The sequence below is a fragment of the Thunnus albacares genome, chromosome 13 (assembly GCF_914725855.1).
Source record: "Thunnus albacares chromosome 13, fThuAlb1.1, whole genome shotgun sequence".
Taxonomy (NCBI): domain Eukaryota; kingdom Metazoa; phylum Chordata; class Actinopteri; order Scombriformes; family Scombridae; genus Thunnus; species Thunnus albacares.
The window spans coordinates 11,951,580-11,979,143 of NC_058118.1; the positions used below are offsets into that span (position 1 = coordinate 11,951,580).

Here is a 27,564-nt window from a genome sequence, read left to right on the forward strand (position 1 = left end):
ACTTGGATGCTGTATTACAGTTCTGCTAAATTAACTGCAGTAACCTTCATGGCATGAGACTGAAAACCTGAAAGAAGTTGGCTCAGATGAAATACGAGAAGGATATCTCTTCACTGAAATGAAGTGGATGAATGACGGATGTTTAAAGCTGGCTTAGGTCATGTGAAATTATTCCTTTTTCCCCGGTAGCTGCACCTTTACACACATTCACACCTTCATACATTCACACCTTCATACGTTCACACGCACACACACACAAAAGGATGCCACCTTGAGATGTGACAATCTGCAGAGGAGTAGCATTGTTTCTCCACAGAGCCATGGTCATGCAGGCAAGTTTGGGTCCTAGAGTCCCAGAGTCACTCTCTCACATCAGCTGGTCACTGCAGGTGCAGGTGTGGCCTGATCGTGCTCCACGGAAGGACGAGAGGAAAGAAAACCAAGCCTAAAGCCGGGCAGGGAAGGAATCACGGGCTCGTTAGTTTTGTCCGTTTTTCTTCTTCATTCCTTAAGTTCCTAGTTTGCACACTTTCTTTTCAATTTTTTCACCCTATTTTTTTGGTTTGGGAGCGATTGCCCCCCCAAACAAGACATATGACACAAAGAGATGTGCACAGTTCGCACACACACGCCCACACACTCACACACACTTGTGATGGACTGCTCTACATGTACAGAGTGCTGCAGAAGTAAACGAGGAGGCAAGGTCTTTTTAGCAGCATGGGCTGAGAGGCTGCAAGGCCAGATGTCCGTCCTACATATGAGGCCTGGGGGTCTTTTGTCCTTGTGCTGTCACTGCAAGTCACATAACCCCCCAACTTGTGCTGTCACTGTCACGTCACCCACCTCCCCATACACCCAAGCCCCTGCCACCATGAACACACACACATCACAGGCAGGGCTCCAGTCTTGGGTACACCCTAGCGACTGCTGTTTTTTATGGCTTCCTTCGCAGCTACAATCAGAGGCGTCAGGCTGGATAGAGGCTTCGCCAGCTTGAGGAAGGAATGCTGCGGAGGACAAAAAGGATAAAAAAAATAGCAGATATGGAGCCAAAGAGAGTTGCAGGTTTAGAATAATAAAAAGTTCTAATTTAGTGATGATGTGCTGACATCTGCAGGACATGAAGAGAGCGCAAGACAAAATCTTGATAAGCATCCAATAACTAGCTAGGTTAAGGTTATTCAACAGTGTTGGTGCATAAATATTAACAAAAAATGCATTTAAAGTAAGATTAGGATTAGTGTTATTATTAAATTCAATTTTATGGACATTTGCCTTCTACAAGATAGTCCTGAAAAGATCCTAAAGAAGGCCACAGAATTGCACAGATGCAATATTGCATCAGAGCTATGAGTGTGTTTTCCCTCCTTCCTTTGATATCTACCTGCAAGCCAGCACTGCACCAAAGTAAGTGTCCATTTCCCTCACTTCTACAAAGCCAAGTTGATGCAACATCACCCTCATGGTTGAAACATATTTCTACATGTGGATGTACAAGATATTAAAAGTTGCAAAGTGTGTATATGAATGTTATGTTTATGGAGGACTGACAATCAGTATTACCTGAAGCAGCTCCTTGGCAGAGCCTCTGCGGTCCACATCCATCTCCAGACAGCGGTTGAGGAAGTCTCTGAACACAGATGACAGTCTCTCTGGGTTTTGCAGCTCTGGGGTCCCGTTGGTAGCTATCAAGTACAGCGCCTGGAAAGATGGAGACATGGTCAAACAGACTGTCAAATGAGGGCGACCTGTGTTGTGGTTGCACCTTGTGTCTTACCCTGAGTGGATTCTCATTCAGGTAGGGCGGTTCTCCCTCCACCATTTCTATCGCCATGATTCCCAGAGACCAGATATCCACTTTTGGGCCATAAGCCTTCCGAGTCACCACCTCTGGTGCCATCCAGTAGGGCGTTCCCACCATCGTGCTGCGCTTGTTCTGCTCTGGAGTGATTTGGGCACAGAAGCCAAAGTCGGCTGCAGAGGGAGACGGAGGGAGAGAGGTGCAGTGGTGTGTTATATATCTTGTTTGCACTTTGCTTCATCACATAAAACATACATTTTTACTTTTCATTTACCCATATTTAATTCAAGTGATCTTTCATTTAACACACTACCATGTCTCTCTTTCATTTAAAATACCACCATGACTCTCAACCTGACTCTTTTTACTTTAACTGTATCAAACTAAAGTCAAAGGCAAATTTTATGTTAGACTTACTGAGCTTGACAGATCCGTCCATACCCAAGAGGATGTTGTCACTTTTTATATCTCTATGGATCACCTGGTTGGAGTGTAGGAAGTCCAGAGCTTGAAGACACTGAAGATAAAGGAAAAAAAAGCTTAAAAATAGATCTAATCGACACCCACACGTACAAAGGGAAGCCTGTGCTAAACAAATTTAGACAGTTGTTTCCTCTTGGCTCAGTGAAGTGTTCAAATGTGTTTGCATTTGCCCACCTGAATATAAGGGTCACCTCGACACAGCCACAGAAGGAGTGGTGGTATTGCTGATGTCTAAACTTGGCTTCTTACCTCTCTGCAGACTGCAGCAATCTGGCCCTCATCCATGCAGGTCTCAGTCACTACATCTGTCAGCGAGCCACCGGCCAAATACTCCATCACCACCCATAGTTCATCTCCTACCAAGTAACTAAAAAAAAAAAAAAAAATTTATATATATAGTCAGTCAGTTATGACACATAGTAGGTGCTTGAGCATGTTACTGCCAGAAAAATAGCAGGAAGACCGCTGAAATGAAATCAGAGCTGAGGGGAATAGATGCTAAACATTTGATGGGCACAGAATTTCTCATTCGTTTGATTTTGTTCATTTTATGAAAGTGAAGAATTGTTGTGTAGTTAAAATCTTCTCCTTGTTTACAACAGCAGGTGGCAGTAATGCACCTTATAAAAAATGCTGACCACAATTCAAAAGGAAAATGAAGAAGAAGGAGATGAAGAAAGGATAAAAGAGAGACGTGAGGATGGAGGAAGTGAAATCATCAAACGGGATGTCCTCGCTCACTCCAGCGTCATTTTGAGGAGACGACAACTATTCATGACGCACAGCATCAACTGTCAAATATGTAGAAGTCAGCTATCAACATGTAGAAATTATTAAGTAACAGTTTAAACTCTAAAGTTTGATTACAGATCTATAGCAGCATCTGTCTGTAACAGAATAAGACACAAATAAACAATTTAAATCTGTTAATTACTGAAAGAACAGAACCGACGTGAAGGACCAATAAAAACAGCTGTAGTCTGCAGAATATGTTTACATAAAATATTGTGATGACTCTAAAAACTGGGCTGATCATAGTCTGATCCTGATCTACAGAAATATGCCCCTGTTTGGAATCAGCTTCAGGTGCAGGGGGCTACAGGCTAGTGAGGATTCCCCTTGCCCATTCTGACTCTGTATCCAAGGCACAGGTGGTGCTGCCTCAGTCAGTGGCGTCTAAAGTTTTAGAACAGCTGCAAAGTGTTTCTACTGGAGGCCATTTTGGGGATGCAAAACCTGCAGGGAAAGGTTAAATACCATTTCTATTGGCCAGGGTGTTTTAGAGATGTGAAGGTATGGGTCAAAGAATGTGTAGATTGTGCTTCCCGTAAGACCCAGGGGAGACAGCCATGTGCACCTTTGCAGCCATCAACTGCATTTAGGGCTATTGGACGGGTGGCACTTGACATTCTTGGCCCTCTCCTGGAGACCCCGGGAAAGAACAAGTATATTCTGGTTGTTGGTGACTACTTTTCAAAGTGGACAGAGGCTTTTCCACTGCCCAATCAGCAAGCACACACTTTTGCTGAAGTTCTGATTAAGGAATGAGTGTGTCGATTTGGGGCGCCACGCAGTATCCACTCCAACCAGGGTCACAACTTTGGGTCAACTCTGTTTAAAGAATTATGTAGGCTTCTGCATATTCATAAATCTCGGACATCCCCTTAGCACCCAATCAGATGAGCTAATTGAGCATGTCAGTCGTACCCTTTTGTCTATGCTTTTGTCTCTTACTGTGGAAGATAATCGGTTGCACTGGGACACGCTTTTGCCTTATGTCATGTTCTGATCAACACCGCAGCAGTGTTCATGCTAGCACCTCCTTCACCCTGTATAGGGGTATTGTTTGGGCAAGAAATTGTCTTGAGATTATGTTGAAGGTAGAAAACCAGGAGTCATTTGCCTCTGTGGACAATTATATGTCTAGGCTGAGGGACACATTGTCTACTGTGATAGAGGCAGTCAAGAGGCACCAGGCCAGGGCCTCAGAACAACAGAAAATGTCCTATGATTTTAGGGCTAATTTCCCATATTGTTCTGAGGGAGAACTAGTTTGGATTCAGAATAAGGCCAGGAAGCGTGGGGTGTGTCCAAAACTGCAGAGGCGTTATAAAGGTCCCTTTAGAATGATGGACAGGGTGACAGATGTGCTTTATAGGCTAGTGCCAGTGGAAGGAGGCCAAGAGAGTGTTGTTCACTTTAACCAACTTAAACCCTTCACTTCTTCTTTGGCAGTGTCATCAAATCCAAGCGTCGGCATCCAGAGGAAGTGAACAGGTGAATCATTCAACTAAATCCAGCCGATGTCAGCGCACTAGGGTCCAGTTTGGTGCCAGTTGGGTCTACCACCATCATCCCAGCCAGGATGCCCCTGCAGAAGTGAGGACACCACCAGCAAGTCGGACTGACTGGAATCCTGCCTCGGAGGATGCCAGAGGAACACAGAGGGCCCAGTCAGGAGACCCATCAGCCTCTAAATCAGAATTTGGGTTGGAGCGTCTTGCTGCTGCGGCTCGGCAATCTTTTGGGAGGGAGGGTGTCGTTTGCAATTATCTAGGACTGCTGGCGATGAAGACAGATAGAGTGGGGGGTTAGCTGTTCCTGTGTTAGAAGGGAAGGTCTGCTGCCTCCTGTAGAAAGTCAGGGCCAGGACTGTAGAAGAGTGCACCTCAACTTTTCATGAAGTCGCTTATATTTTTATCTATTTGTTGATTTAATAAAGATTGCTCCTTTGTAATACACACCACTGCATTTGTGATTATTCAAAGGCTCTGACACTAAAAGCAGTGTTTTCTGCTAAATAAGGACAAAACCCACATTCATTACAATATTGCTTATTTAGTTTGTCTGACATCCTTTTCAGGCTCAGGATGATATTATAGGAGACATGCAGCTTTGCGCCGTCATATTTTCCTGAATGAGCTGAGATGTACTTGAAGTGAAAAAGAAGAAAGGAGAATCCTTTTAGCTTATGAAGAAAAAAATAAGTTACAAGAGTGTTTTTTGTTAATGATTCATGATCCAGTCATTTTTATTTTTATGAATAAATATGAAAAGCTGCTTTTAATGCTGTCATTCCTGTTCCACAGGTAGTTTTCCTGATCTGTTGTATTATAACAACAGCCTAATTGTTTACTGTCCCATCGGATCAGCTGACCAATCAATAAACATATTCGATCAAAGGGGTGTTACTGTCCGGTAAAAAACTTCTGCAGAGGATACACCTCTGGCTCCTTGCTCTAATCTCCTCCAGGAGCCTCCTCTCTCCTCTCCTCTGAGGTACATTTAAGGGATTGGAAGAGCCTCGATGATGGTGTAGGGAGATGGGTTTCCGGGTCACAGCCAGAGGACGCGAGGATGCAGAAATTAGCCAAATGAAAAACACCCAATGAAACTGAAAAGGAAAACCTTTAACCATCTTTAAAACAAACCTTTAACCATCTTGGAAAAACAAAACAAAAATGCAAAAAAAAACCCATATACACCACAATAGCTATTCTAACTATGGCATATAACTATACCTGTTAAGTTCTAGAAACAACATTGGGAATGTGTTTTTATATGGATTTCAAATGTATTACATTTCTATAACCCTAAATCTAAGGGTCTCATATGTAGATCTGTGCAGAGGCAAAATAACGATTCGTCAATTCATTGATTTCTTTTAACAAAAATAACAGTAACTAGGTCTTGACCTCAGAATTGATGGCAGCAAATATTATATCCATGTTTTTGTGAAAACTGACCTGTCCAGGTAGTTTACTATATTTGAGTTTTTGTTTTCCCTCATCACCAAGATCTCGTTGATGATCAGCTCTTTCTTGGGCTGCTGCTGCAGGTTCATCTGCTTAATGGCCACCTGAGGAAACAGACAAGTAATTTATGGTTCAGAATAAGAGTGAGCCATGGTGACTATTAAGGAAAAGGAAATTATAAGTATAAGGAAGTGTAAAGTATATGAGTGTTGTATAATCAGCATTAAAATCTGACTTACCTCTTGGCCAGTTGCTATGTCGATGGCAGTATACACAGTGCCAGACGCTCTGTTGAAACACAAGATCAAAATCAGATCAATGATACACCAAGTGCTTTAAAATGTTCTGGCTAAAATCAGACAAAGTCACAGTTCAACAGCTCTGTTTTAACCAAAATTATCATATGATCACTATTTTGTCCATACAGCATAAGGTAGATCTGAAAAAGCTTTGAGTAGTTTCAAGAAACTTATAGCATATATTTGAAATTATGTTCATCATCATTTTGTGCCACAAGAACAGTGCTACTTGTTTCTCAGACAGTCAGACAAGGACATAGAGTATTATCCATTTCTATATTAATCTGCTTATGGAAGTTCTGGAAGTTAAATTTGCTAAATGATGACAATCATCAATAACTCAGCATTAGATGTACTGGTTAACAATCACATATTATAACTTGATTTATTTTTTACGAAGAAAACCTAACTCTGCTGAGATATTAGGATATGGTGACATTGAGTGGATGAGTTAGTGTGTTTGAATGGCACAAAGTGGTCTGTGGGCCAATTAGTTTATACCTGTGATTAAAATATCTTTTTATTTAGGTAAAATCAAGTTGTAATGATATCATAAAATATTAAATTACAATATTACCACATTGCAGTTTACACTTGATGCCAGAGGCTTCAGGAGTTGTAGCTCTTTTACACATTAACACCTACAAATGACGACTGTATGTGCTCATTTTACCACAGAACCTTGACTGATAATGATTAACCTTGGCAATGATGAGCACAAATACTGAATCCACAAGATATTTATGGTTTCTAAAGGAATGGTATGCAGCTATTCTGTCCTTATTTGGAGGTTATCTCATGATACTAAAAACCTTTAGATTCGCTTCTAGTCTTCCTCCTTTCTCTCTTTCTCTTGCTGTCAGCTACACCTGTGTACTGTCAGAGGCTATGAATAATGAACCACAGTTCCTGGTACTAATAAGTTCAAGATAACCCTGCAGAGAGTAAATAGACTGTTATCTACTGTTAAATATAGGAGCTTCCTGATCAAATATGGAAATAGTGAGCATGTCAGAGGCGATAACAACCACACAGTTTTTTATCTGTTCAGATGTGTAGTGAACTTGGGAGAGCGACAGAAAAGCAGCGGCCTTACAAAACAAAAAGACAAGCAGGGAGGGAGAGAGAGAGAGAGATGAGCTAATCTGGCCCTTGGCCATTTCAGGATACAGTTCTCATTTCCTTTCGACTTATTTTTCTCCCAGTCCTTCAGCCTAACCCTGCCTCTGCTTCCGTCTCACTAAAGTGGTCACTACAGCTCCATCTCTCCTGGCGAGACTGACTGCTCCTGAAATTGCTCTATTTCAATAACTGTGACGACTGAGTTCATGATCATGGGATAGACTTACCCTTGTCCTATTTTCTCGAAGCGTGTGTACTTCTTTTTGGGATCCCCCACGCTCACAATACTCCCTGAGTCAGAGAGAAAACAGATATATAACTATTGAGTGTACGTGGGCACAAACAGTTATGATGGCAACCTGAAGACATCACTATAAAGCTTTTTCTAGACAGTTTTCTTCTATTCTAGAGATGACCTGCCTCATAGTACAGGCAGCTCTGCTTCACATTCCTTGCTGGTAATTTGGGCTGAAGTTCTGTGTCAACGTTATACTGCAGGGAATGGAGCAGCTCAGGAGAAGCCACAATCAATAAATGATGTACTGTACGTCTTTGTCCAAATTTGATCACATTAGTGCTCTCTGTTCTTTTGGATCATTCTTCTTAATACACAATATGGGTGCGCTAACGTGGAAAAAAGCCACTGCAAACAAAATATTGCAGTGGCTGTCATCTGAACTACCACACACACACACACACACACACACACACACACACCGACAAATTTACAAAGACACACATCAGGGCATTAGCTGCCACTCATGTCCTCAGCACTGCTTTTTAGAATGTGAGGAGTTCATATTATCCAATTTCATATACATTACATTTTTAGGCTGATTCTGATCACTTTTAGACTCAGAATCTTTCAATTTGATTCAATTATTAAAATAAATTTAATATATGTGGCTTATCTGTGTGGAGTGTAAGTGTGGAGAAGGCTTTGAAACTGCATTTGGACAATCATTGGAGATAAAAAATTCAGTTTTACAGTTAAATAAATAAATAAAATGTAAAAAAAAAAAATCTATTTCGGAGGATTTTATGCACTGTTTTGGTGGCTAGTCAAACATTTCTTAGGGGGATGGAGTTGCACTGAATTTGTACCCATGACATCAATATTCAAAAACTCTGGCTGCAGCCAATAAACATAAAAACATGCTGCTTTATGGACACATACTGAGTCTCTCCAGAATCTCCTCATCTGTCATTTTGGACTTCTTCCTCTGGCGGTCAGTGTGGCGATACATTGTGTTGGATGTGTTCTCCGGCTGAACCTGTGACTCCGGCGGAGTCACCACCTCTTTCACAGGAGTGGGAGGCTTTGGTGGCTCCATGACCGAGCGCGTGTAGATCTGCAAGAGGATAGCAGTCAAAGATATGCAGATGGGATTGCAACCGCAGCAGAATGAGTTCTTTAATGTTGCCGTAAAACTTACAGATTTGGTGTGCTCGGGCCGAGGCGCAATGACCGGGGGCAGTTCATCGTCATCATCCTCCTCTTCCTCCTCCTCCTCCTCTTCCTCTTCCTCCTCATCCTCCTCCTCTGACACAGGCGGAGCGATTGGGGGCTCTGACGATGATGTTTTGGCACCCTGGAGGGTAGATATGAAAATAAGTGTGGATGCATGTGACATGTAGCAGCATGGAATGGAAAGAGTGGGTGCAGATCCTCATATTTTTCCACAAATTTAACTCAAATATTATTTTCAGCCTGCAAACCTCAAATTAGCCATGTACAGAATTTGAGTTCTGTCCAGTTAGTGCTCTAGAGATAGTGAATACATTTTTTAATCCACTATCACCATATAACAGATACAGATTACTGGAGAGTAAAAATGCACCACATCATTAAACACGTGATTCCAAAAGTTGTTACAAAAATAAGCACAAATGTTTGACGTCAACAAAATACAGTTAATCTGTAGTGATATTGTGCAAAAAAAGGGTTAAATTGTCAGGAGCAGTTCTGTCAATAGCAGAGGAAAGCATTATGTCAAGTGAGAGCTAAAGAGACAAGTGTTAAAAGAAAGAGTGAGGTGCCATTCAGTGCAGTTCATCTAAGGGATTCTGAGGTGAGGGGTCGGGTCAGGTGTGCCATGAACCACTGATGAGAATGAATTTTTAAGTGGGAACAAACTGTTCTATATTTAACTGTGCTATAGGATAAAACATGCTGCAACATTGCAGTAATGTGCAATATGGTGATGAACTGTAGACATCCCCTCGATATGCAAGATGCCTTTTAACAAGTGTGATTAATATGCCGCAGACATATTTGTTATGTCTAATGCTCGGCCTTTATTTCCCCCCATCCAAAAATTCTGCTTGCCTTGGATCATCTTCCTCTTATGGAATGGAAACATTTTGTCCATTTCCAGTCTGGTCATGCATAAATGAAGCAGTGCAGCATAGCTCTAGTTATTAAAGGGAAAAGGTCTGGCTGAAGAAAGTCCCAGTCCTTCATTCAGACATACTGGGCCTGCTGACCTGCTCCAAGATGGGCCTGGCAAAGACTGCAGTGCAGAAATGAGTGTCTGGCTATCTGTAAGCAAAGCCATGTGTTTCTGTTTTACAGAGCCATGCGGTAATGTCTACAATGGTGATGAAGTTACAGGCACATTATTGGAAATGTGGATCAAATTGTAAGGAATATGAGCTCATACATGCAGTTTGACAGTCATCACAACCCTCTGTGGCATGCGCCCCTGTCCTGCCATTTCAGAGACGGTCTATTCCTTGTGGAAGATAATAAATACATCTGTAACATCAAATCAGACCCCCCGTGAAAATTCGATACAGAGAGTGATGATGCCTCTTAAAATCAGATATTTGTATGCATTTTGCATTAGCCAGTTGGCATATTCAAAAATTAGGAGATCAAATAGTTGAATTTAGCTTGAAAGCCAATGCAGAGATACATTATGTGGAAAGTAATATGGAGGAGTTACCTTGTCAAATAATGCGCTGCAGGTTCTAAGGCTGACAGGAGGCCCAGATGACAGCAGTCGGTTCTGAATGTGAAGGTTGAAAATGGGAGGATTTACTCAAAACAAACCCACACAATGTTTAAGAGTAAGTGGACTTTAGGGGGAAGGGGGGAGGGCAGGGGTACGCTACTGAGGGATGGACATGAGGTCCGTAAATTGTCCCCTGAACATACAGCATGAAGACAGGACATGATAGAGACTAATCATGCCACATGAGGACTGTCCCTGACTTCTCCTCTGTCATCAGATTTCATGTGATAAAAAGTTATTTTAATCAGCTTCCGCTTGGACAATAACTTCCACCTCTGTCTGACACACAAGCACCCGTCACATACAGACAGATGTGTTAAAATTTAGGATTAGCTATCTTTTCCACTGTACTTGTTTGTTTTGCTTTATAGGACTTGACATCCTTATTGAAACCAATAAAAATATATCTCTACAACACACTGTTGTGATATTTAAGTTGACAACTAGAGAGATGAACAGTCATGATATTTATTACTGCAAATGGCCACATGACGTAAGTTTGGTTTCAGTGCTTTTACACTGATGTCACTTAACAACCATTACATCATCATACAGCAAGTAGGGCTTTTATGATGTGCTGCATATAATCTTAATTTATTTTTGCTTTATGTATTTTAGTGTTATTTTGGATACTTGCTACTAATGATCATAATGGATTCATGTTACATTATACTATAAATCTTTGTAATGAGTTACAGCTCATAATAAACGTTACATTGAGTTGTAGCTTACACATCAATCAAGCCAATTGCAATGAAGTGTAAATGTGGGGATGCAACAAACAAACAAATATGACTAACAACTAACAATTTTAGAGCCATGGGGCTTTTAGACCTGACTGAACTAACACAATTTGAATTAAAACCTCATACAGAGCTTCTACTGTATATAAACATCAATGATAATCCCAAGATTATTAAATTTATATATACATACTATATATTTCATATAATTATTCCACTGTTTCCCTGTTTACTAATAAGCATGACAGGATGTATTGTGTGAGCACAGCAGACCTGTATGAAATAAACATCTAGCATCTTCAAATCCACCACAATTAATTATGAACCTCCAGGTTAAAGCAGAATAGTAAAACACCTTGGCATCCATGCACCGACCATGATGGATCCTATAAAGCTGAACTGTAACGTCAACAACACACAAGAGATGAAATGTCAAGCACTACTGATAATCAAATAAGCTGCTAATGCTGTGATTGTAGCTATGATCAGTGGCCGAGTGGGTTGAGTCCTGTGGTCTAACTCAGGAATTCCCAGGACCTCCTAGATGGTGGAACTAATATAAAATGAGATATTATTTATCTTGTGTCTTATCTAGTGACTAAACAGGGGAAACTCCTCACATGTTACACCAGGATGGAAAAACTAACCAAATTATTGATCACTTAAAGCAGAAGGACCAAAAGAGGCAACATAGCTGATCCTGAGACACTGCCATTGTCTTTTAAAATGAGGTTTTACCAACATCTAAAACATAGAAAAAATGTAATATTCCTGATAAAAAGTAATCTATTGAAGATTTTTTTCAACAGTTTCATCTTCATTCAGTTTATATAAAAGCAATCTGGAAAGTGGTTGTTTCCTGCCAACAAATCTCATGGAAATCTATAATCTGGACATTAAGCAAAGGAAGAAAAGTTTATAATTTCTTACCAAGAATTTACAATTCACTTGTGACTTTTTTGTTCTGAATTCAGATGCAACACAGTGTCTGTAGCGCTAATACCCACAGTTATAAATGCACACTGAGCTAAGGTCAAGGTACAAAGTTGGGTAATTGCTCGACCTAAAATGGATCCTTAAAAAGGTTAATTAATGACCAGAGATCTCACAATATGGCCAGTGGATAGTCATCTTTTTCACCTCACTTATGGGAAAATGGCTTAAAAGGGTTCTATTTCTTAATCCTTGATGACAAGGCAAGATGGCAGCAGGATCAACATGAACAGTAGCAGGTGACAAAGCATAGAAGAGGAAATAAGCTGCTTAGGAAAAAAAAACACACCGATTCTCAGATATTAACCTGCATTGCAGGGCAGTCAAAGTTGGTGTTCAAAATAATCTAACAGAGAGTCAGGAAGTTCATGGTGTGTTACTGTCTCTCAGAAATGAGACAGTTTTCTTCTATAGACCAATTTTTTGGCAACTCCCCTGCAGTTCTGCTTTCCTTAGACAGTGCGCCCCAATCTGTGGCACTGTAGCTAATAGCTGAGTCACCTCTGCAGGCTGTGGACAACTGTGACAGTCCAAGTGAGATGCTCTCAAATACCCTCACTGAGCACGCACAACCTCTTAGCCTCACTGCCACACCCACTTGCCCTTCACTGGCAAAGGGCTCTTTCAAGCAACAAGCCCTGCATGAAGGGATCCCAGTGTAGTTTGCCTGGGGGGAGTGAATCCCACTGAACAGACTTGAGACTCCACTTCTTCACCCGGCTGAGCTTGTACAGGCCAAGGCATTCAAAGCATAGATTACTATGGTCAAAGCCAGGAATGAGGTCAGCACAGCGGGAGCCCTTCTAGATGCAGTTGAGCCTCCAGTGAAGCTCCTCTATGGGTATTTCAAAATCTGATTAAGTAGATTGGAAAAATAAACAATGAGCAGCAGTAGCTCTCACAGCAGTCACAGTTTCTGTGCAAACTGATTGGCGTGTATGAAAAAAATCAGGGCATTATTATGCCACATAGTGAGGGCAGTGAGTTTCTAGAGGGAAACACACATATTTTACCCATTAGAGGGAAAAGTCTGTGTGAAACGAGCGTGCCTGAAAGTAACAGTCTATCCCAGAAAGTCCCAGACAGAGCAAATGAGAGTAAAGTGAGAAAGATTTACTGCAGTGTAGTCAGAGAGGCGTAATTGCTATCAGGATCAAGATGATGAAAAACGCCACATAATGTTGCAACTTACCTGTTCAGTTATTACACAGCTATATAAATCATGAAGAAATATATTTCACTCCATATTTTACTTGAAGTTGAGAGATTTTCCCCAGCAGTGAATTATGACAGTGATAGTGCACGGCTAAGGACCAGAGATGGGTTTGATTTGCAATTGTAGTTTTTTACGATAATTAGTCTGGGGAGGTCAAGATGTGCAGTGCAGCAATAAAATTCTTAATAGAACAGACAGAGGTGCCACCTCCAACAAAAAGGTGCATGTTTAATTAACAGCATCATAATTAAGTTGAGCATTAAATTGTAGTTAACAGTTAGTTATGAACCGATATTTATTTTGTAAGATCATCATTTTATAATGTTTTCTTAAGTATCAAATATTCTTAATAATAATGTTAAGAAATTAACCAACACTAACCAAAGTAAGTGTAAATACAAAATAACTCACCAGAGTGTTTGCTGCTATGTACCCATGTGCCGACTTGTCTGAAAAAGGAAGAAACATTCTTATAGAGACGGCATACTGGAACGTTTTTGTACACATACGGACAAGAAAATTAACATGAAATGTATTTTGCTTATTATATTTGTCATTTTAGTTTCATTTTATCAGTATTTTGGTGCTGCTTACCTCCCGAGGTGAAGCTCATGTATTTCTGGTTGTTGACGGTCTCTTTGGAGTCGTAGAACTTTAAAACATCCAACACAGCCTGTGGGTTCTTCTTCTGCTCCAGCTTAGTGATGTTTGAGGTCTGTAGGAGCCGCGCCCACTGCTCTGGAATACCCTGCACAGATAGACAGAGGTCAAATGTTAAAAGCTCTGAAGTGAAATGTAAGATTTCAGCTACAATATTCAACTTTTTGCCAGGAGGTAAAAGAGTCAGTTGTCAACAGTCACAGCAATCACAGCAGGAAACTTTTGAAAAATGTGTGTTTCTGTTGTAACACAGGTTTTTTTTATGTGAAACACATTGCTTGCTCTAATCATATAGAAATGAAGTCTAACTTCCAGAGATTTGGTGTGTGGTGAGATCTAAACTTGTACGACAGGTTATTAGGATGTTTTCATGAACTTGCAAATCTTGTCAGTTTTTAGAACCAGAAAATCAGGCTGGAGCCGAGGTTACATATGAGCTTTAGAGGTGCCTTCAGAGAGAGCAGGCTAGCTGTTTTCCACTGTGTCCATTCTTTATACTAAGCCTAGTTAATCAGCCACTTGTTGTAGCTTTATATTCAACACACAGATACGGATAGTATTGATTGTCTCGTCTTACTCTCGGGAAGTAAGCAAATGAGTGTATTTATCTGATTTCACTCTTATTAACTCTTATTTTAAGGCAAGACCACATTTTGTAAGGCTATGTGTTACATGTTTTAATGCCTGTTGAAGGACATTGAGTCTTTTATGGGGACTAAATGTCCTTCAACAATGGATTTCATTCAAAACTTTGTAAACTTGTGCATATTTTTACAATTAAAGCAATACTCAGAACTGTTGAAAAATAGTCTACTGTTCTGTAGCAGAAGCAGTGGTTTCAGGGCCACAGAATAAGATGATATTTGGAGGGGGATGAAGAAGCAAGTCAACAGTAACATACTGTTTCCTTTCAGAAAGCCAAGAAAGAGGTTAAATCAAAGTGGTTTACAACTGTATTAATGTGGCTCTATGTGTCACACAGGCACACAGCTTGTCAAACAAACAAGGAACTGTTTGTTACTGACCAAATGGATTGAGTATTGTGTAATTAAATAGACTAAATTACATATTCCCGAATGTAAAAAGCTTTCCATCTAGCTGTTCTGCAGATTAATAAACCAAAGGAAGGTGATGAAGAATGCAGAAGGATCTTTTAATTGAAAAGATTATTTCTCTCAGACCTAAACTAAGATGAGTAGACTAGAAAACCATTTCTGGTTCATGTTTTACCTTGTTATTATGGTTCCTATATTATGTTATTATGGTCAATTTCATTTACAGCATAACATTCACACTATGTAAATATCTGTTAATATGTTTTCATTGTTTATTAGATGATGTCAAATCACAGAGGATCTCCTTAAGGGTAGCTTACCATATTCATTATTTAAGGAAAACAATATCATGAGCACAACTTAATACAATAAGTTCAACCGCAAAACAAAATTACCACAGAGTGGAAAAACATCTCTGTGAAAACAGGCTTTACAAAAACTGAACATTAGATGCTTTAAAAGCTTTGGTTTGGGGCTAACGCTTTGAACCACACTGTTCACTAACTGCATATTTCAAGATGTGTGCATATCAAACATATAAGTCTATAGTTTTTCTTCCTCATATACTATGTCTTCTTAGAATTCCTGCTGGTTTGGATTTGATAAAGTACAAAATCAAGAAATTTTAGGCCTTTTCTATATAAACGACTGACAAAAAGACTGAATCATATTCAGGGTAAAGACAGAAAATAAAAGAAAGAAATAGTGTTTCATGGTATTGTAACTCTCAGCTTGAGACTTGAGCAAGAATAAAACATCTACTGCAAACTGAAACTGCAGATAAAATGTAATTTACTGAGAAACACTCAAGGATTCCTGTGCAGGTTTCACTTGATATGGGAGATAGAGTGATTGTCATTCAAGTCACTCGTATTACCAACTTTATGTGGAGGAAAATATATTATTAGTTGACTCTATCACCTCAGGGAATTGTGATTTTAGAAAAGCGTGTCTGGGACTTTGCTTTCAGATGGGAGGGGAATTTTAGCAACACATCAGTCCTTGTTTATATGCCTGATTGTTCAGTGAAAGAGATACTCACTGTGAATTCTCCTGTTACAGCATCAAAGCCAACATGAATGGTGTGTTCAAAGTCTGAGGGTAGGGATATCTCAGGACGTTCCTTCTCCTTCTTCTTGTTTGCTACAGGAGTCAAACAAAGAATGATTACAGGCTGATTTCTGATGTTTTCATACACAGTAAACTAGTAAATTACAAGCGAGTCAATGCGGGGTTCAGCATAAAGGCGGCATGTGGAGAGGGATACTCACTCTTGTCTCCCCCGGGGAAGATGGAGCGCAGGCGGACCTTCTTGTTTTTCTCTTCTGGAGCCATTGGAAGCGGTTTAGAGGCGTGATTCAGTGATGAAGAGTCTCGGGAACTACTGTTCATTCTCAAGGGAGGGGCTGGTGGTTTCTCTTCAATATCAACACTATCAGACATCTTTAGTAGCACTCACAATGTCCTGGGAGAGAGAAAGAAAGTGATGGAAGAGTTCAGTGTGGGTATGGATCAGTAGAGACTGAGGCAGGTGCGAAAGGTTACAAAATCCTTCTTGAGGCATCAATCATAATGACCTTTAATTTTGATTTGTACTTAGTTAGCCCACTATTACAGCAGTCACAAGAGTTTTTACTTGTGTGTGTGATTACACACATACACAGAATACTGCTAAAGGTGGGCTCTAATCAGGCCAGTGATGTACCGAATAGGGGTGTCGCGATATACCGGTATTGACGATAACCGTGATATTTAAATAATAAAATATTGATATCATGTTAATAATACATGTATGATAATATTGTGTAAATAATCTAGAGCCTCTTAAATCATATCTGTTTCTTTACGTTCTCTGTTTTCTGTTTCATACACACACACACACACATTGTGGATCTTTTGCTTATCACTTCATCTGGTTGCCTTTTCACTATCCATTAAGTGTAATTCTTCTTTATGTGCGCTTTTGTAGAGTTATGGTTACAGACTCTCTCTCCACCTCCCTACATTCGTATTTTCAGTATAATTAATTTGCCAGAAAAGACACGAAACACACAATAAGCAAAGTTAAAGATGATTTGACTGATAGTGTTGTTTTTAAAAAAAAGTTTTATAGATATTGCGATAATGTTGTTATCATGAATTCTTTTGGCCACAATAATCATGTAATGAAAATCTGATATTGTGACAGCCCTGGTACAGATGCAGAGGACGAGGTGGATTTCTTTTCTCTGTGGATGGTTACTGAAGCAGCAGAACTGGGGTAATGTGAATGTGACAAAGCCAGATCAAGACTCAATAGCTGCATATCAGATCTAACGGGAGACTCTTAGTTACAGTTTCAAAGTATTCTGAGCTTTGGCCTATTTCATTGTAACACAAGGAGTCCTGTTCCAGCAGCACTGGCTGCAGATCTGGAAACTTCTGATGAAATAGATCTTTGCAGTCATACATTACTGACACTTTCCATAGCAGATATTATTTAGATTTAGAATAATACGAAACTCCTGAAACTGTTGTTGTGATGTGAAAAAAAGAATATTAATGAAGTGTGTTTCCAGGGTATTTCTCCTTATTGAAATAGGCTAAATGTTGTATTTGGTACCGAGATGGAGTCTGATGTTCAGTGGGTCTGTTCAGCTGTGAAAGAGGAGTTGACTCTAAAAGAAGCTGGCAAGAGGAAACGTTCCCATCACTTATCCCCTCATCTTCCATCTACTCATCCCACTACCATGTTAGACTCCTTCACTGCCTCACCCTGAGGCCAAGCCCATCATGTGATGTGCAGCACAACCGTCCCAGAAAGCAGGCCATCAATGCCACCCCCTTAGTGGAGACCTACATTAGCAAACAAAGACCACTCCTCAGCTCTTACACAGTGTGCACTGCCTCTGACAAATCACACATGTGCCTTCACAGTGGCCTTTTACAATTTTACATAACCATCTCCTGCACAAGACAAGATCTGGTTGGTTACACCCTTTTCTTTTCTTTTCTTTTCTTTTCTTTGTTAACTTCCCGAAAGAACTGGTTTTGAGTGTAGGAATTAGATTAGCAGAAAGATGTAACATGATAAGAAGCCATGATTTAATCAGATATTTCTACAGCAACAGCATTATTACACAAGACCTCGGTGCTTTCCCTTTAGCTGCCTCAAATCTTAGAAATGATATTTGTCTTCACGTGAGACACATTTTTCACTAATGTGTCATTTCCTCATTAACTTGTTTGAACAGGACAACAGGGCCCAATACTTAACAATCTCTCAGATTGTGTTTACTGTCTTTATAACTCTGCAGTGACTCTTGTGTCTGTCTAATAAAAACAAACAAACAAACAAAAAAAACGATTAGCCAACCCAATCAGTAAACAATGCTATTATTAACTGATGAGCCCCAAAAAAGGTTAAAACAATTTAACTTAAATTCCTTCTTTTCTAACTGGGGAACTACAGGTTTATGTACACATTTAACTTGATTGAGTCTGAACAGTGTCTCATCTAGTTTAACAGTTTTTCCTTCCCTTGGATGACATTACCAATATACATTAATGTGTAATTAGGTTGATTCTAATGTTTTATTCATAAAAAACCAGACTACAAAACATTTGAGAATCCTTATTATGTGAAAAAGTCTTGAAGATCAAACGTTGGTCTAAGATAAAAGACTACCAAAATAATCTTGATGTTTTCTAATGAGTCGGACAGTGTTTTCTGTTCCTCTCTGCTGGTGATGTGATGAGAATAAAAATAATTTTGTTTCACTTTGCAAAATGATAATAATATTGGAGCTGTAAGCAGTACTGTGTGTTTATTTTTATCTTGGTCACAATGTCATGGATACAAGTGTAAGAGTGGCAACCACAAAGGAGTCTGGGACATGCAAGATAAAAACTAAAAAATACTTCAGCTCATTTTCAGATTGAGATTTCATCATTTGCATGCATGAGAAAGTACCGTATTTCCCTTTCCCAAGACAGATTTATGAAAAAGGTCACTCATTCTTGACAGATTGGTTAACTATAGTAATAATAGTTACATGTTGATCTAGCTTAGCTGGACAGCACAAACTATTTCTGTACAACCAGACAGCTACAGAGAAATTTTGATCATGATCTAAATGTATTAGTACATTTCTAACAACTTCTAGCAACAACTGAGAGCTGGTTATTTCCAGGATCTTATGAGATATACTGGTGGTGGCGGTGACTCTGCTGGCAGTTTCTAGCATGCTGGGTTCGTTCTAGATGGGAGTCCAGACAACAGCAGCAAACAGGTTCTCTTAGGTTGGAGGTGAGGCATGTCACCAACAGCAAAACCCTGCGAAACTTGGCTGTTTGCAAAGGAATGTCACAATGTTGACATGCTAAAGCAGCAGGGAGTTTCTGACAACATGGCTATCATAACACCTGGGAGGAAAAAAACATCAGGAAGTTGTCACGGCAATGAGAACGACATGGTGGGATGTCATAAAAGCCTTATGTGCCACTTGACACTATGAGCCAGAATTAAATTAAAGGGTCATTGTGACTATTTGGTCTGTATATGGCTAAATAGTGTACCAACAGGAAATACTGCATGTTGAACTGACCTTTAAAAGAAGATCTGAGCTTTCAATTTTCACCACATTTACAAAGAATGGCTTCAATAATACTTTTGAGGTTTTACTTAAAATGCAAGTTGTGGATTTCATATGGAACCATTCAACCTTTGCCACAAAGTCAAACTAGCATAAATATAGTTTAAAAACAATATGAACTTCTTTAACAAAAGAAAAAAAGAGTTTTTCATTACTAATGCAGCTGTGACTGATGCTTCTGTTAATCCATTAACATAATCTTGTGAACCCATCTTAACAGCTATGTCATACAGATTTTACAGTCATGCACAGAGAACATGTGGACATGACAACAGTAACAGGGATCTGATCAATCAGGTCACTATCTGGTCAACAAAACAGAGGAAAAAAAATCAATGGTTGCAACACCAAATAATAACGAGATGACATGAAGTTCTGAATCCTTCAAACATAAAAATTATACTTGGTTTGTCGTGGGTGAATGTCTGTACTCCTTATCTTTTTTGATATTCATGTTCTTTTTGGGAGCATGCAACACAAAACACACTTACATAAAACAGTGACGGTACAGCGCATGCTCATAAATGATCATTTAAGTAAACAACTGCCACTGGCGAGCAGAGTGAATAATATAATGGTCTGTGGTCATATCTGTGTCAAACAGCAGACTGTGAGCACAGCAAGAATCTCTGCAACCAGGTGAAGGATACATTAGGAAACCGAGGGAACCTAAATGACTCCAGTCCTCTCTGCTGTGTGGCTATCTGGCTAATCACCGACTGCTGGCTCCTCCGGCTCTGCTGAGCAGTCAGACAGCTAAAGATGGCAGATTCATAGAGGCCCAGACATTACTGCTTCTTCATTCACATAAAACACTGACCTATTTACTGTGCAGACTGACAGGCAGGCAAGCAGTCAGTGAGCGCACTGTCCCTCAAACAAGCAGCTCCTATTGCTGAAACACATAGGCTAGTCTCTCCACGTTATAAATCAACTCTACGCAAGTCTTTTGCCTGATACTGAAGATAATCTTCTATGAAGCTGAAATATTTCACCAGACAAGTAGAAAAAAAGCATCATTAAGAGACCAAGTTCTGTCATTCAGTTAAAATGTAAAACAGCAAAAACTGCAGATGTGTAACGGCTGTTTATGTTGAGTTATTTTTAATAAATGATTCAGTTACTTAATCTGTTATTGTGTGGACCTCCCTTCTTTGTTATGCTAATTTGTCAAAATTACACTCAAACCTCCCTTTGCTCTGCTTGCTTTGGTAGGATGTGACGTTTTGACAGCGATATAGAAATGTACAAGTGTCTAAAAAAAACCACACAGACACACCAGCTCAACTCAGACATTACTGGGGATGTTTTCACATTTCTCTTCCATAAAATATTAATCTATCCATGAAGAGCAGGCATTTTCTCTGCTCTTTCAAACATTAATGCTGAATTTGAATGGCTAACACAGGAAAAGGCTCTAATCTTGAGCCCATGGTGGCCCAGTAATGGCCCCCGCAGTGGGGGGAGGGCTCCATAAGCCCGGCTCTTCATGCCACTGATTAGGACACGCTCTCTGTTTGACTTGGCTTTAGCTTTGGCTGCGCTTCTTTGAAGGATGCTGATTACTTGGATGGGATGGACAGCTAGAGGACATTCAAAGGATAAGGAGGAAGAGGGGATTCTCCAGTGTTGCAGTTACTATTGTTATTTCCTTTATCTTAGCGGTGTCCATACTGTACCTGTACTGGCCACTGTAAAGTCAACTGATTGTTTTTTAAAGAGTGAGTCATAAAAGTTAGTCGATTGTTTTTTAAACAGTGAGCCAGAAAAGTGAGCCTATTCCTTTGTTAGTAAGAGCAAAAAATAGAGGAAAACAATTCATCACAAACTGGATTGAAAAGTGTTTTGTGTTTATCACTGTTTCACAAAAGATAAATTCATCCCCAGACTTCTCAGACCAACACAAGGACAAAATTTGAAAAACACAAAAAAGCACAGACACTTCACCCAGACATTAAAGTGCTGCAAACCGACAGCACACAGATGTCAACATGTTACTGCACAAATGCTCCGCTCTCACATGGCTGGCCTCCCAAGGTCAGAATATAAAACACTCAGTCACAATGTAGATGCCATGCAATGCCATCGCTCCCTTTAATTTCAAACGGAGGTTGGGGGAGGAGTTTGGCGTCTCAAGTTCAGTTCTGTTAAAAAAGGACTCCATTTGAAGGGGACACGAGTTTATGGTCACAAGATCAAAGGCTTGTGTGGTCAAACATGCCAAAGCCTCTTCAAGGAAATCATCTAATCTAATTAAAGATTTATTTTAATACAAATGTTAAAATGACTGCAGAGCAACACATTTGTATTTTTGATGCAAGATTACTGCAAACACTGTCAATATTTCCAGATGACTTCGACAAATGTATTCTTAACAGAGCTGTGAAGTTATATAGTATGACATATAACATATGCCCAAGCAAAAATAAATATGTTGAACATGTGGTTTCCAAAAACATCAATGACAGCAGTCTAACAATTAATTAATGACTGTGACCTTGTTCCTGCACCATAAACAACTATTTCTGATATGAGTTTTTGTTTGATGAGGCTCCACCTATTTGGTTTGGTCTGCAGTAACTCTACTTTGCATACAGCTGCTAACGTTTGGTTCATGAAAGGGACAAGTCACAGTAACACTGTCAGTTTGCTTATAACAGGTGGCAGGTGAGACAGGGATGTGTAACTGTAATTAACTCGAGAACATAGCATAGACTAAATGTTGTCGAGTTCACTGTAAGTACAGAAGTTCCTGTTTTATATCACGCATTAAAATACTGATGCTACTGATTTTCTGTCACAGTATTATAAGTCCAAGAAAATGTTATTCATTTGAACAATGTAACTACAGCATAAGAATTATTATTATGACTATTTTATGGTATTTTAATGATGTCTGAACAAGAGCTTCATGATGTTTACATGACACATTCATAAATATTAAGGTCATGTGTTCATCATTGTCATTGTGTGTTCATTGTGTCACAATAGTGGAACAGTATTACACAAAAAGTTTCTTCCAAATTCTATTTTTAGGAGTTTTCTATTTTTACATGCCTCGGGGAGAGCCATGAAAATGTTGAACATTAGCATCTTTTAATCGTGTTGGTATAAAAGGCTTATGGAGCTGATACGCCAACTGGAGTATGATTACACATTATCAAAGGCAAGTGTAAATGGATGCAATAGCTGCTCTTCCACTTTAAATGTCTATTCACGCTGACCCATTACATCCCTTAGAGATCTGAAAAACTGTCCATTCACATATATTTTCCCATAAAGATTTATTTACTTTTTGACAAAGACAGAACCTAGCAAGAAGCAACACTGAGCATTTATGATGTTTTACGATCCAATCCCACACACAGCACAGCTCATAAACATCTCTAATCAGTAACCAGTATTATTAGCCACCAGCCAGATGTTTGTGTCTGATCTCATTTCTCTTGATCATGGCTTTTTTTTCTTGATTGTCTATAAAACCCAGTGTCATAGTAGCCCATACATACTGATGACTTTTTTTTTTTACTTGATATTCTTATTGTACAGTATATTACTGCACTATTCCATGCAAATGACACAAAGACTTACACAGTAATGAAACTAGGTCAAAAACAGTTACAAAACGTAATTGTTCTGTAGTGGATATAAAGATGAAAGATACATTTTCTCCGTAGAGTTAGAAAAAAATATATATCTCAGGTTGAACAGTGTGAGATGAGTTGTTGTTTTTCCAGCAATCCATGTTTAGATTACACATTTGTTTCTGATTCAACCCTCATTTAATTTAAATTATTTGACAGAATTCACCTTTTTCTTTGGCTGTTAGAATTTGACATTGATCCCCTACTTGGCAACAAAGTATTATGATAAAAACCTGCTTTATTTCTTCATTTGCTCACAGTATTTACTCTCTTTGAAGGATTCAGTGGTCTTACCACAATATGTTTGACTCACTTACGATTAACTAATCCCTCTGCTCAAAGGTTGTGGGATAAAGTTCCTCATAATCAAAACAAAGCTGGAAAAAAGAAGGGTTAGTCTACACTCCAGACATTTATTCACCACAGTCTATCCACCATGACTTTCATTTTACCAGGCATCATCCTTTCCCAAACTCCCCTGCTGGGGAGGCTTGAGAGCTCATACTGTCATTTAATATTTAGTTCTGGTGAAACCGCCCCAGTGTTGCTCTCTCATATCCACACGTGTCTGCACAGACAGACACGCACACACTTTGGCCTTGTCTTAAACTTGTCACTTTAGTTCTCCCATTTTTAATAGATTTATGTATCGACTTCTCACAATAATGGTTTGGTACGTGTTTCTGAGGACATTTAATCAACTGTGTGCACATTTTTTTTGACAATGACACGTCAACAGCAAAAGTAAACAACGTTACATTAAAAGCATGGAATAAAACTATTGAACAGCCAGCTGACAGATCTGCTGTGCAGACTGTTCTGACGGTTTGAGCTGCATGCTCTCTCTGGGTGAGCTACCAGTGGAATAAAAGTACTTTAATGTGAAGCCGCTTATTCTGTCAGGTGCGAAAGAAATTTCAAATGTCTATCAAAAATGGACAACCAGCAGTATAAATGAGCTTAAAATATGGCAGCTCATTCTGTCGAGTGGACAAAAGCTATAGAAAACTTAAAATTAGCTGCCTTTTTTTAAGCTCCTTAACATGACTGGTTGTCTGTTTTGTGAAATTATTCAGCTCCTGACAGAAAGGCCTAATTTTATTTAAAGCACATTTTTATGACTAGTAGTTTATTCTGATGGGCATTTCCTACCTGACAGAGCCAATTTATGATAGTAATAGTACATTATGATAGCTTTTCTATTCTCCCTGACAAGAACAAGCTACTGCACATCGCTTGACAGAGTAAGCTGCATTTTTAAGCACATATACACCTTGAAAAAGTATTTTGAAGCAAATTTGTATTCAAGTTTTCAATTTTCAGAAATCCTAAGTACCATTTGGCAAGAACACAGGACCAAAATGAAGACACAAGGTGGATGCAAAACTTTATGTTTGCTGTTAGTAGGCAAACCAGTGGTTTGCACCACCAACCCAATGATTTGAATACCTTTTTTTGACATGTTACCTATATTTGATAGTTGGTTGTTAACACTTACCGGAAACACAGAGGTAGAATCAAACAAAACACACTGCCAACAAAACCTTGAACATTTACATACACACAATTTTGACTTTCCAAATAACCTTCACAGTTTTTCCCCATGTTGGTGGCTGCAATGCATGATTACAAGAATTAAATGAACACACAGTATGTAACAAGCCATATAATATGGCAATTTTCAAGATGCCAAACGAGAGATTCTGATTGTTTCCCTGTGGGCGATTCAACTGTACTTCACACTGACAGATTCTCGGCCAAGCCTCTTCTGTTACCTTACCATGAGCTTGAAAAAGCACAGGGATATAACATCAATCAGACAGGCCTAGTAAGTTTGGTTTCACAAAACAAACCAAGTACGACTAACAGGCTACTTTACTCTTTTACCAACTCACACTCCTGAACCACACTATATTTTGGCTGCTTACTTCTAATGAGTTGCTTTGTTTTTGTGCCCACAATGATGCAGGCACCAAGTACAGGTAAGGCTGCTGATCTTGTACTGTCCACTTCAAGGTACCAAAGTGTTTTTTTTACATTAGTGTGGCATCGGTGGGCATGTTAGAGTGCCAGTTGGAGGCAGAGAGGGGAGTGGATTCCCTCCTGCCATGCCAGCTGGTGCACCTGCTCTAATGAGTTGAAAGGGTTAAAACAGAGCATGGGGGGAGTGAAAGCAGCATGTAGATATGCACATACTGGCATTTCCTATAGTATTTTTTCAGCAATGTAGTTTTCATGTATGTAAGGTCAGTAAATATACTGTTTTGAGATTATGTGACATGTAGAATCCTTCATATATGGGGAAAAAATAATGTGTGTCCAATGTGTCAATATACAAAACCTTACTCAAAGCCACTTTGATGGCTCTGTGGCCTGTTCTACAATCATACTACATATAATATAATCTGCTGCTGTCTCATTATTACAACTGACCATGCATTCAAATTTGATCATCTCTCCCCTGCTATACATAAACAGCTGCATCATGATTTTGCATAGAAAAACACTACCATGGCATCAATATTTGAGTCAACAAGTGTATTAACAGAGGCAGTGTTTTGTCACACTAAGTAGTTGCGCCTCCATGCAGCTGAAACAAGCGTGTGACAACACTGCTCTGGATAATCTTCCCTTTCACCTGGATTTACAAAACTCGAACCATGTGGTCATGACCAAAGCTTTTCCAGATTTCTCAATTTTTCTAAATTTAGCAGTAAAACTTTGCCTGGGGTTTTTCCAATTCAGCTTAGTTTTTTTTACTGTAGCTGGAACACACAGCATGTGAAGTTCTCACTTTAGGAAATACAGCGCAAATTCACCAAAAGAGGACTAAAATGTGAGTTTGTAATAATCAGAGCAACTCTCCCCATAGAAGAACAGACAATCCCCTTTTGAACTGCATTTGAGATCATCTGAAGTCTTTTCATTCTCGCTCTCTCTCTTCCCACTTGACGGCCCCCCAACTTTTTAGATTCTACATCCTGTTCAACTTCAGATTCAAGTTCAGACGCCCCTCTGTAACTCTCTGCAAACTCTTGACCCAGTGAAACTTGGTAATCTCTTAAACCCTCTGAAACCTCTTCTTCCTCTGCAACATTTCCTCCTTTTATTCTCTGCAGTCTCTATCCATCTGGATTGTCTTCATCCATTGCATCATCTTACTGTAAAGACTTTAGCACCTCTTACTTTCGGGAATCTCTAGCCCTCCTGAGGCAACCCCTCTGACTGTCTTGCAGTCAAATTTGCAATTTGTGTTTGATACATTAGAAAGAGTGCAAGTCAAACAAGGACTCTCTCTGAGGTTTGCAGACACAGATAAGTGTACAGAAAGATATAAACACACACATAGACGAAGTAGCAACAGACATCAAGTAGGGAGATTATGGAGGCAGCTGTGTCAATGTGTCAGTGTGTGAGTGTTTCCTCTCTCTCTCTCTGTCTGTCTCTCTCCATCCATCTCTCTCACTTACTCCCCCTCCCCTTTCTGAGACAAAATGGCCAGATGGCTTCCAATCCTACATGCTAATCCACAACACACAGACTGTAGCTCTGACACACCTACCACAAGACGACTGCTCTGCTCTAGACAGCAGCTTTGCCCTCAAACACACACACACACACACAGACACACAAACACACATACACGCACACACACAGAAACACCCAAGTTTGCGCAGCTATCCTTGTTAGGACATTGCATTGACTTCCATTCATTGTGGACAGCCTAACCCAAACCCTAATTCTAACCAATTCATGCCTAACCTCAATTCACACACTACCCCTAACCCTAACCCTAACCCCTAACCCTAACCCTAACCAGGACCTCATAAATGATGTTTTGCCTCTTTAGGACTGGGCTTTGGTCCCCATGTGGACTACTGGTCCTGACAAGGTCAGTGTTTATACCAGAAAAGGTCCCAATGAGGTAACTAAAACATGCTCACCCCGCACGAGACCACTGCGCATTTCTAAACTGTTGACAAGAGACCTTAACGGTAACTGTACTGAACAACAAGCTGTCTGGCAGCATAACTCACACAGACTAAGTCCTCAACAGATGGAGGCCTACTTGTATGTGTTGTGTGTCCTACTATCATATTTCAGGCAGCACAGTTAGCAGGCTACAGGCCAAGATGAGG

General features: G+C 39.7%; 1 protein-coding gene across 4 annotated transcripts in view; it reads right to left on the minus strand.

Annotated features, from left to right (window-relative positions):
* Window positions 1-824: 824 nt before the first annotated feature.
* LOC122995046 (serine/threonine-protein kinase PAK 3) overlaps window positions 825-27,564 on the minus strand; it is a 44,190-nt gene continuing 17,450 nt past the window's right edge. For 3 of the 4 annotated variants that reach the window (XM_044369987.1, XM_044369988.1, XM_044369986.1), the window contains 15 exons: window positions 16,419-16,612; window positions 16,190-16,290; window positions 14,027-14,180; window positions 13,844-13,881; window positions 10,412-10,474; window positions 8,900-9,055; window positions 8,641-8,815; window positions 7,691-7,754; window positions 6,282-6,330; window positions 6,034-6,146; window positions 2,537-2,654; window positions 2,222-2,321; window positions 1,781-1,977; window positions 1,567-1,704; window positions 825-1,010 (listed from right to left, as the gene is read on the minus strand). In XM_044369987.1, the coding sequence (XP_044225922.1) occupies window positions 921-1,010; window positions 1,567-1,704; window positions 1,781-1,977; window positions 2,222-2,321; window positions 2,537-2,654; window positions 6,034-6,146; window positions 6,282-6,330; window positions 7,691-7,754; window positions 8,641-8,815; window positions 8,900-9,055; window positions 10,412-10,474; window positions 13,844-13,881; window positions 14,027-14,180; window positions 16,190-16,290; window positions 16,419-16,590 (1,728 nt within the window). In that variant the 5' untranslated portion in view covers window positions 16,591-16,612 and the 3' untranslated portion in view covers window positions 825-920. The remainder of the gene's footprint in view (window positions 1,011-1,566; window positions 1,705-1,780; window positions 1,978-2,221; window positions 2,322-2,536; window positions 2,655-6,033; window positions 6,147-6,281; window positions 6,331-7,690; window positions 7,755-8,640; window positions 8,816-8,899; window positions 9,056-10,411; window positions 10,475-13,843; window positions 13,882-14,026; window positions 14,181-16,189; window positions 16,291-16,418; window positions 16,613-27,564) is intronic. The other variant, XM_044369989.1, reaches the window with a different exon arrangement.